The 12,517-nt window shown below is 26.1% G+C and overlaps 1 protein-coding gene across 2 annotated transcripts in view; it reads left to right on the forward strand.

The window, feature by feature from the left end:
* Positions 1-12,517, forward strand: part of Dad (Daughters against dpp) — a 66,762-nt gene that overhangs the window by 25,017 nt on the left and 29,228 nt on the right. For both annotated transcript variants that reach the window (XM_089172256.1, XM_015327957.2), the window contains exons 4-5: positions 1,491-1,541; positions 12,088-12,174. In XM_089172256.1, the coding sequence (XP_089028382.1) occupies positions 1,491-1,541; positions 12,088-12,174 (138 nt within the window). The remainder of the gene's footprint in view (positions 1-1,490; positions 1,542-12,087; positions 12,175-12,517) is intronic.

Raw genomic sequence — 12,517 nt, forward strand, 5'->3', positions numbered from 1 at the left:
CGCATTGGAGTATTGATGAAAGTTATTCAATCGCCATTTTCTTAGTTATTTTTGATTCGAGGCTTGCGTTCCATCGGATTCTACGAATGGTAACGGTGGCGTCGAGAAGGCGTTTCTATCTATCTCTCTCTCTATCTGTTTTTCTTTATTTCTTTCTTTCATTCTTTCTTTCTTTCTTTCTCAAGGGTTACCTTGACGTTTGAGATATTCGCGCTGGTGCCCGTCCGTCCGTCCGTTCGTCCGTCCATCGGTCCCACCGTTCTATGCTTTCAGAACGAGGAGATACGTAAAAGGACGAAAAACGACATACCGGTTTCACTGGTGCGTGCCAATAATAGAACTCAACCGCTTTTGGACTGGGACTTCTAACGGAGCGCCGTTTCTTGAGATATTTCGTATCGCAGGCAATGCCATCGAGATGAGATGAAGAACAAGAAGAACAAGAATAAGAAGAAGAAGAAGAGATGAGATGAGATGAGAGAGGTCTTCTTCTCCTTCTCTTCATCCAACTAAACCAGCCCACCATGGTCCTTGAGTCCATTTCTTCTTCTACTTCTATTTCTTCTTCTTATTATTATTCTTTTTCTTTTTCTTCTACTTTTTGTTGGTTTTTTTTTTTTGTTATTTTTTTTCTAGCCAATTCACGTTCACATATTTTACCAAAGATTTGAATCCCACTCTTGAATCTTAATAACGGATCGTTGAAGAAGCAAACTAAAAAACAAAACAAAAAAATAATAAGCTGATATAATCGTAGGGTTAGAATTTTCTATGATTTGTACTAGGAATTATTTTGTTTTTCTATTTTGGCCTTTTCAATTGTTTCAAATAAAAATATTCTTCATTCGCTTTCGACAAGTGTGTTTTAGCAAAATATTAAATATTAATTTAAATTAATTTTAAAAATAGCAAAATATTAAAGTTTTGAAATTTAATTAATTTAATTATAAATAAATAAATTATAGTTAATTTATATTGAATAATAAATAAATTAATTATACTATTATATTTTATAATAGTATAATATATAAATCAATACAATAGATAATAATAAAATCAAATAAATAACAATAAGCTTATTAATTAATTCAATTATACCAACATATATTATTTAAAATAATAATATTTGTAGATTTTTTTTTTTAAATTTTAGATAAAATTGTATGAACGTTTGTTTATCATACTAATTGCTATAAGTAAACATATATGTATATATATAACATATAATTAGTTAACCTAAATTTAAAACAAAATTTCTAACCAACAACAGTTTTAAATATAAATTTCAATGTCTCCCCTTTCTCCTTTCCCATATACTCGGTGGTAAAGGCCTTGAAGAGATTAAACTTACTCACATATATATACATTTACTGTAGTATATATATATATATCTATATATGTTTGTATTAGTATTTGTATTATGTTTGAAGAAACTATCGTAGTATTTACACGGTAGTCTCAGATTGTAATATTTGTTTATTTTGTTACAGAGTCGCCGCCACCCCCCTACTGCCTTATCGCTGACAGGCTGAGACCAGAAGGTAAGAAAAACTTTCTTCACTTCATTATTATTATTATTATTATTATTATTATTATTATTTTAAATTTGATCGTAGACACATCTTTCTTTAATACAGTATTGTCTCGTCTTCCTTCTCACTAAGATACCAGCGATAACTCATGTTTATTGCTCGCAAACGTCTCCTAGCTAGGTTGGTTTGCTGGTTGGTTTGCTGGTTGGTTAGTTAGTTGGTTGGTTGGTTGGTTGGTTGGTTGGTTGGTTGGGTTGGTTGGTCCTCTTATACGCGTGCGCTACGCGTGTCACGTTTCACGACCTAGCCCAAAGCAAGCTTAGAAAATAATCTTTTACGATAAGCGTATCGAAATAATACACGGTTAGAGTTGTCTGTCTTTCTGTCTGTCTCTCTGTGTCTCTGTATGTTTCATATATGGATATTTAAGTGATGTCTGTGTGTGTATATATGTGTGTGGGTGAGTGTAGTATTAAATGTTTTCTCTTAGACAGCAAAAATATAAAAATAGAACGAAATATGACAACCATTATGATGATGATGACGATGATGAATAGTTGAAAGAATAAGAAGTCAACCAATTGAAATAATTTTGATTATTTTTGTATATATATATTTTGTTTTTTATTTTTTGTTTGTAGTATTATTATTCGTGTAACTGGTAGCAAGTTAAGATATTATATGAGATTTGATTAGAGATCTTTCGCGGCACATTAAGTTTATCATTTTTATTCTGTTATCTTGGAATTATATCTATAATTGCGAACTTATATATATAATACATGAACACGATCAATGACGCGACACATACATTTTTTTGATAACCAAATATGCGACTAGATCTCGATTTACCGGTTAGGTTTCTTTTTATCTTACATCTTGGTTATCAAACAAATATATATAAATATATATGTACGACGTATATAGATAAGTATTATTGGTATTTATATATTATTATAATATATATATATATTTATATATTATGTTTATATTATTATTTTATTATATACATATATATAATATTTTATAAAAAATAATATAATTTATATTTTTTTTTCTTTTCACCCCCGCGGGATTTGAACTCGGGAGCATACGATTATTATACTGGATGGACATTACTGGATGGTGATTTGCCTCACTGAGCCATGTGAACTTTAATATAATTTATAATATTTGTTATATTATATATAGTTATAATAATTTTTATAACATATAATATTTTAATTTAATAATATATATATATATATATATAATATTAATATAATATAATATAATATATATTTTATTTTATTTAAATAATAATATATATTTTTTATTAATAATACAAATTTTGTTTTAAATTTTATTTAAATATACAAATATTTTATATATTAATATAATATAATATAACATAAAAAATAAAATAAAATTTATTTATATTTTTTTAAATAAAATATATATATATATATATATATATATATATATATATATATTGTAAGGGTTAAAACAAAATTTGTTTTCAAAAATATTAAATTAATAATAATAATAATAATAATAATAATAATAGTTAAAACTGCGTTTCTATCGGGTGTGTGGATCTTCTCGCGTGTACAAAAATGACTCGTCCAAGATCGTACGAGATGATGGTTCGCACGCTAGTGGATTATATCGACCACTGAGAAACGATATGATATCCTTTGAAATCCATAGCAATATATGTTCTCTTCCCCCTAACCCCTGCTCCACTCCTCCTCCTCCTCCCTCCTCCCCGACCTCCACCCTCCTCCCGTTGCAATCAACAAGATGATCGATTTACAGACACGAATTTGACGCAGCAAGAAAATCAATGTGATTCATGCATTCGTCTCTTCTTGTACAAACATACATAAGTATCATCCCATCCCATACAAACAAACAAACAAACAAATAAATAAATAAATAAATACTCATATACGGACACACACATACGTACACACAAACACATACAGACACACATATGTAGAATGCATAGATTCATAAATCTATATAGATTATTTGAATATTATATATATAATATAATAAAATAATATTTGCATGAAATATTTAATAATTTTTTATTATTTTATAATAAATATTTATTAAATTATTTAAAACAAATATTATAATAACGAAAATATAATTTTTTTGTTTTAAATATATAAATAAAATTTAATAATAATAATTTAGATAATTATTAAATTTAATAAAAAATATTCTAGTAATAAGTATCATATTTCTTTTTATATTATTTTAATATATGAATAAAATTATAAATAATAAATTAAATTAAAATATATATATAAAAATTCGATAAATTATAAAAAAAGAAAATGAAATATAGAGATACATCATTCTTCTTAGAATATAATCTTCCAATATTTTTTATTTCTACAATGTTTGCAACAGTTTTTGACTGTTTCTTCGATCTTGAAGGTTTCCATTCTTTTTTTTTTTCCTATCTTCTTTCGTACACGATCCTAAACTGGTTTTCTCACGATCAATGTGGGAACACACGTGTATGTAATACTTTTTATACATATATACACACACACACATATACTTATTATATATAAGTATACGTATAGTTATTTGTTCGTGAAGATGGAACTTGACATGATCAACTATATCAATAAGTTTCATTTTTATATATATATTTTTTATATATATATGTGAACATATATAGGTATGTATGTGTGAAGGATGAAATTTATTTGAAGAAAATGAAATTGCGTAATAATATTCGGCACGACAATGCTCTTAACTTTCGTTAACCTGTCCATCAAACTATTCCGTTCGTAGAATAAGTTATTTCTAACTTGCAACCGGACTCCGATCATTCACGACTATTTATACGAAGGAATTCGATACGAAAGTAGGTATATAATGGTAGACAACTACTACTGACGTATTTCTAAACATATATATATATATATATATATATATATATATATATATATATATTCATCTATGTATGTATATATTTATGTATATATAACACGTCTAGGTATGCGCATAAATGTATATTATTTTCTAATCATTATATTACTTCCAAAATATTTTTATATTAATTATTTTAATCACATATATTGAATATATAATGATATATATTAATATATTCATATATTATTATATATGAACATGAATATATAACATTAAATATATAATATATATATTGTAAATATAATAATAATAATAATATTAATAATAATTCAAATAATTTAGGAATATAGTTGTAATAATATTGTAATAATATATATAATTATGGTTAGTTAAGTTGTATAATAAAATCTTAATTAGTTAATAATTATAATAATTATTAAATAATTATTATATTATTATATAATTGTATAGTATTTATTTTCTATATATATAATAATAATAATATTAAAAAATTATAATATAGTAAAATATAATTAATAAATATAATATAATATTAAGTAATAATACAATATAATTATTTTATACTATATTATATTATAATAACTATATATTATTTATTACTATCTAACAATAATTATATTATTATTAATTATATTATATATATTTAATAATTATATTTTACTATATGATATTAATTATATTATATAGTAATTATATTATATTATAATATAATATAATATATAGTGTATAATATAATATAAGTAATAATAATATTTATTAATATCTAACAATAACTATATTATATATATTAATTATAATACTATATATTAATATATAATATATAGTTATTGTTAGATATTAATAAATATATTATATTTAGTTATTATATTTTACTATATGGTATTAATTATATTATATATTTATATAATATATAAATAATAATATATATTAATATATATTATATATTTATATTATATATTTATTATTTAATATTAATTATATTTATTTTAAATAAGAAAACATTTATGTATATATATATATATATATATATAGATGACAATAATAATATTGATATTACTAATAATTACAAATAGAATTGTAAAGTTTGTCTAAAAAGATGAAGTTCTTTCTTTTAATCTCTGACATACGTGGTAAATATATACATATATACATACATACATACATGCGCACATGTATACACTTTCGTGCCAAGCTCTCATCGTGACGAAATAATAGCACCTGCAGTTAGGTATTCTTCAACATCTGTATATTATATATATATATACAAGAATGATACATGTATATTGGACAGCTTGTATATATTTTAATGTGTTGTATATACATGTATAATATGTGTATATATATATAAAGTAAGCTACCTTCGTGGTTCTATAGCCTGAGGTCAATATCTCTCGTCGATAGGACGTAGCAAAAGCTTACGTTTATGTAAGAAATATCTGACAATGATCCAAACCTGACGTTTAATGCGTCATTTTCTATTACGATGATATAAACATTTTTTTATACACACACACACATATATATATTTTGTATCAGGAAAAAGGTTTCTATTTCCATTCGTATTTTTTGTGCAAAAAATGCAAAGAACAAAAAAAAAGAAATTAAATAAATAATAACAAAAAAAAAGAGATAAATAATTCTAACAAGTATTATCAATCTAATAATTCTAATTTTCTAATCAATTTTTAATTGTACTTTGATCAGTTTTTATTTCAATTTTTTTTGGGGAGGTGGGTGGGAAATTAATGCAATTATTTTCAAATTTAATTTAATATTGTCAAAGTTATATGCAATGTTGTAATAATTTATAACAATAATACCAACAAACTTTTTCCTCCAATTTATATATATATATATATGTGTGTGTGTTTGTGTATTAATAGTTTGCAAGAATGTGTATGTGTTTATATGAATGAGTTCAACGTTTGATAGAATTGAATAGTTCGATAGAAAAAAGTTTTCTTTCTTTTTGAAGAACACTTATTGTCGAAGAGAGAATTTCTTTTTAACGACAAAACCCTGTCCTCTCGTTTTTCTCTCTTTCTCTTTCTCCGTTCGAGAAAAGTAGATAGATAAAAGGTAGGGGTTAGATGGAAAAGGACACTTTAGCCACGAACGGGCCACTTGTTGCCGCTCGAGTGCTTGGGCTCCTCCCCATCGGGATGAATTTCAATCTGCTTCTTTCTCCTTCGTCGTTTTAATGTTCCAACCTATATACAAAAAAAAAAAAAAAAAAGAAAAATTCTCTTCCCTTTCAAAATTATTCAATCGTACCTTCTTTTTTTTTTTTTTTTACATTTAAAATGAAAAAAAAAAAAAAAACGAAAATTCTAAAAAAAGAAGAATAAAAAAAGAACAAATTTGTGCAAAAGACGATATTCGCCTAACTTACATGACAAAACATTTAAATTAAAATTGAAAATAAATCCAACCAACAACAATTTTAATTGCATTGATTGATACAATGAATATTAGGGTATGAGTGTTTCATGCGTGTTGCAACGCAATTGAATTTGTGTATGAAATTGAAATTTGTCAAAAACAAATCGATAATTGAAGGACACTGTTGTAAAACACAGCAGCAGTCTAGTTTGTGTATTACCGAAAGAGAGTGTGTAAAAGTTATTCAAGTTCTCTCCATGTGGTGCATGCGGTGCATGCGGTGCATGCACGCGGTGCATAATAATACATAGAGCAAATAAGTGTGGTACCTTTCGAACGTAACAAGTTGCGAGGACAAATCTTGTCGAGTATCGTATGTCACTTCTTAGTTTTCTATTTCCCTTGCATTTTAAAATCCCTTTCCCACCACCATTCCTTACTCTTTACTTGTGTTTGTGTGTGTGTGTGTGTGTGTGACTTACATTTTACATTTATTTTCAATTTATTTGCAATTACATTTAATATTAAGTTAAAATATCTTAGAAATTATTTTTGGGTCAATTTTCATATACTAAAAATTGTATATATATATATTTTCATATAATTATAGGAATATATATTTAATAATGTTATTAATAAAAAAAATTGTTTAATATTATAATTAATATATAATTAATTTATTTAATTTATATTAATTGTAATATAAATATTTATTTTTTAATATAAATTAAATATATAATATATAATATATTTAATTTCATAATAAGTTCACATGGCTCAGTGATGCAAATCATCATCTAGTAATGTCCATCCAGTAATAATTCGTATGTTCCCGAGTTCAAATCCCCGTGGGTAAAAAGAAAAAAAATTATATTTAATTTTATATTATAAAATATTTTATAATATATTTCAATTTTAATTTATATAATATTGAATTTATATTAATTTTAATATTTTATTAATTTAATATAAATATTAATATAATATATAATAATATATATATATTAAATTATTTTAGGTCAAATTTCATATTCAAAAAATTGTACTTTCATATATAATTATAAAAAAAAAAATTATATATATATAAATATATTTAATAATATTATTAATTAATTTATATATAATATATAATATAATATAATATTAATAAATTTATATATATATATATATATATATATATATATATATATATATATATATATATATATATATATATATAAGGAAAAGAAAAGATGAAATTATGGTGGATGGCTGTTGCCCCCATTCCACATCGTCCTTGGCATCTCGCATATACACATGTACAAACACTAACACAAAAAAACATTTATTACTACTATTCACTATCATCATCTTTCATCTACCACTACACACATATTTAGAAGGAAGTTAGGAACACGCATTCTTTAAACTATCTCTTTTTCTCTCTTTCTCTCTCTCTCTCTCTCTCTCTCTTTCTGTCTTTCTTTCCCGAATCTTTCTCATTCACGTTTTAATTCTTTTTTATTTTGAGGGACGATCCTCGGGAGTGGCACCACCATTCTACCACTACCATTACCACTACCATTACCATTACCACTACCACTACCACTACCACTTCGCATTCCATTGACTCATGTCAGAATGAAAAAGATCAACATAGCGGCATAGTTTTCTACCTAGAAAAGTCCCTTCTCTCATCTTTTTTCGATACTTTTGTGAACACAACACTTTGAGATTACATCTATATAAAAATTTAGTATAGAAAAAGAAATATTAGGGGTTGCATAGAAAACTTACAAAAAAAAAAAAAAAAAACAGAAAAAAAGAAAAAATAAATCACGGATACTTTGTTTCTTTTTTTTTTTTTTTCTTTAATATTCTTCTTCCTTCCTTTCTTCCTATTTTTTTTTTTTTTCATATTATTCTGCTCTTTTTAACCTAGCACTATCAGCATTAGCTGAAACAGGAGATACAGGGGGTTGTACAGAAAGGGTAAAAATGTTCACCATAATTACTCTAACACTCTTCTTACCCTACCATCACACCACCATTAGATGCAACAGAAATATGGGGGTTGTATTTAATGAATACAAAAAACAAAATCATTAATCCTATCTCTTTCTTTCTTTTTAATATTTTTCTATCTTCCTTTCATCCTTTCTTCCTTCTCTTCCTCTTATTACTGTATGGTTACTCTTCTTATAGTTACTCTCTTTTGGTTACTTATGGTTACTCTCTACCACCACTACTACCATTACTACCATTACTACTAGAAGGTGAGAGACAGGGGTGGGTAGGGGCAGGGGAGGGGGAGGGGGTAGAAAAGAAAGGGATATATACAATCATCGTGCAAATATTTGTCCTACGATAAGAAACAAATTGACACGTAAACTTGTGGTTGCGCTCCCGCACGCACTCACTCTTCTTCGGTAATATAACAGCGACATTTTGATCACTACTAACAAACATCGTTCTTCGAGTTTTCTCAAGAAAGAACAAGATATAGAACTTAGAATACACTTATGGTTGCTTGCTTACTCATCCACACTCATGCACAGTCATGTACACTTATGCACAGTCACATGTGTGTCTGTGTGTTCTTTTAGGAGATAAAACAGGAAAGATTTTTCGTGTTCCGATGACAATCATTTCTTCTTCTTCTTCTTCTTCTTTCTATTTTTTTTCTACTCACTCATTCACTCACTCACTCACTCACTCACTCACATTTTAAAAAAGAAAAAAGATAGTTGAGTTTAACCGTCAAAAATTATCATCCAAACTAAAGAAGAAGGAAAAGTAGAGAAAAGGTATATCGTTTAGTATCGTTTCTTTTTTATGGTGTCCTTCGAAATAAAATAAAAGAAAAGAAAAGAAAAGAAAAAGAAAAAAAGGACTAAGAAAAGTACCCTTGGTTTCTTAAGGAATGCCGTTGTCTTATGTTAGGACTCGCGTTCTTGGGGTCCCATCGTTCTTCTTCTTCTTCTTTACCAGAGCAACCTTTTTAAGATACTCTTTTGGGTTTCGGCAAACAGGAAACGCTTAAAACCCCTCCTTGCTAGAAGAATTCGGTCAAGTATTCAAGTATCTTATGTCTCTCTCTCTCTCTTTTTCTTTTTCTTTAGGTTTCTCTCTCTCTTTCTCTCTGTGTGTGTTTGTGTGGATGTGTGTTTCTCTTAAGTGTTCTCTTTTCGTGATCAATGAATTTCAAATCTTTCACTTTAGTTTTCTTTTTCTTTTTGTAGATAATCATTCATTTATCTGATATACCAAAAAGGTTCTAATTTATCGAAGGTTTTTTCTTTTAGAGGAGGCGGGGATTCTTTTTTGTCTTTTTTGTTGAAATATTTGAGATTTTTTGAGATATTTTTGTAGAATTGTTGTACAAAAAAAAAGAAAGGATCTAATTTATTCAGGATTTTTGTTTTTGCGGACAGATATTTTAGTTATCTATTGTTTGTTCAAATAGTTTCCTACATTATTTATTTATTTTCTTTTCCATGTGTTTTCTTTTTATTATTATTATTTTAGTAAGTTTTTGTTTCATAGGACAAAATTAGAAAACTGCGAACGGCAATCGCGCTTTGTCAGAAACGAAATTAGATCCTCGTCGTATTCCTCCTCGTATTCCTCGTCGTATTCCTCGTGGTGTAATTTCTTTCTCTCTCTCTCTCTCTTTCTCTCGTATATTTCTTGTACTTTGTCTATCTTTTTAAAGAAATAAATTAGACGTCTCTTGAGGTAAAGAGAAAGAGAAAGAGAGAAAGAGGGAAGAATCATTATTTCGGAGGATTCTGTCAGCTCTTTTGTGACTACGACGAAGACTACGACAACGACGACGACGACGACGAAGAAGACGACGGCGGCGCCGTAGAGAATTTCTACACGAAGTACACACCGATGAATCATCCGGACGATATGCTCACCACGATTTTCCCTTTCTACGTTTAACCCCCCACACTTCCCACTCTTCCTTTATCTCTTTCTATATCTCTCACCTTCTTTCAAAATCCGCGAGATTAATCGTCCGCGATCGTGAACTCGAACGTAAATCGTCCTTTGGACTTCTTTATGTATCGAGAATTCTCAGCTTTACTTTTCTTATTTTTAATTCTACTACTTCTACTTCTAGTATGTCTTACGGTTTAAAATGATGTTATACAGTTGTTGCAATCAATTTTCGCAATAATTAAAACCAATTATTTATCTGTGAATTATGATGGTATTTATTTTTTATAAGTATAAATTTGTTTCTTTATATGCATCCTGTGTACATTTGTACAAAGGTTTTTTTTAATTTATATATTAATTGTTTTATTAAATCCATTTCTTTTTTTTTTTTTTAATATGTTGATGTATTTTCTGCAATATTTTTTATGTAACGATTGATGAAAATTATTTTATAAAATATATTTCTTTTTAATATTTATTTATTTGTTAACGTTTTTGGTTTGAATTGTGTTTCAAAATTAGATTATTATATATTTCTATTTATATTCAGATTATTATATTTTATAATATATTATATAATATATAAATAATATTTCTAGATAAATAAATAGAGTATAATACTATATTACTATAATGATAATACTAATAATAAATATATATAATATTTATTACATTACTATATACAATTGTAAATATATATTATAACTTATATATTAATATATTTTTCTGTGTGTGTGTAATTATTTTTTTTTTAATAATTATATATTTAATTAAGTTTAAAATAATTTAAATAATTTAACTTATTTTAATTAAAATTATAATATGACGTATAATTTTTTTTCTCCCCCCGGGATTTGATCTGGGGAACATACGATTACTGGATGGACATTACTGGATGGTGATTTGCCTCACTGAGCCATGCGAACGTTTAATTAAAAATATATTATATTAATATATATTTTATTTATGTCATTATCATTTACGTCAACGACAATATTGAACAACCTTTTTTTTTCTAATCCATTAACTGCATCAATATATTAATTAATTTATTATTATTATTATTATTATTAACATTAATATTAATAATTATTCGTTTTGAATAATACTTACACACATTTTACATACACATTTACGTATAAATAAATGCGTTAAAGAAGCATCTCATACAATTTTGTTTTAAACGAGAAAAATAGGAGCAGGAGGAGAAGGAGGAGGAGGGGGGTGGAGGAGTGTCAGATAAAAGTGTTAGAAAATAATATAATAAAACAAATGACGCGTTGGTGGGAATGAAAGAAGAATAAGATGAAGTTTTCTCTAAAAAGGGGTTGCCCATGTTTATTTTCAGATCGTGCGCCCAGCGAAGGGGATCAACGTCGGTGCAAAAGCAACACGCCCTTACCACTTCCCGGCTCTCTTACCACCAACGGAGAAGGTAATTATCTTTTACAATATTCTATATTTCAAATATTATAATATTAATTTATTAATATAATAATAATAATTATAATCAAGTGAATTTTATCAAAAGAAAAAAAAGAAAAATTAAAAAAAAAACAATTCGTTAGACAATTTCTTAAGTAAAGTATCAATGCAAATTTCATGTTCAATGAAAACTCATTGAACGCGCCTTTTGTGGTTTATTTAATTTATTATAATAATTATTATTTTCAATTGTTATTATAATTATTATATTTATGCTTTATACTTTACTTGATATTTTTTTTTGAAATTTTTCTTAATTTAATAATTGGAAAACAAAAGGTTGTGGTGGTGTG

The sequence above is a fragment of the Polistes dominula genome, unplaced genomic scaffold (genome assembly GCF_049000335.1).
Source record: "Polistes dominula isolate Pdom_NZ unplaced genomic scaffold, Pdom_raw_medaka contig_73, whole genome shotgun sequence".
Classification (NCBI taxonomy): domain Eukaryota; kingdom Metazoa; phylum Arthropoda; class Insecta; order Hymenoptera; family Vespidae; genus Polistes; species Polistes dominula.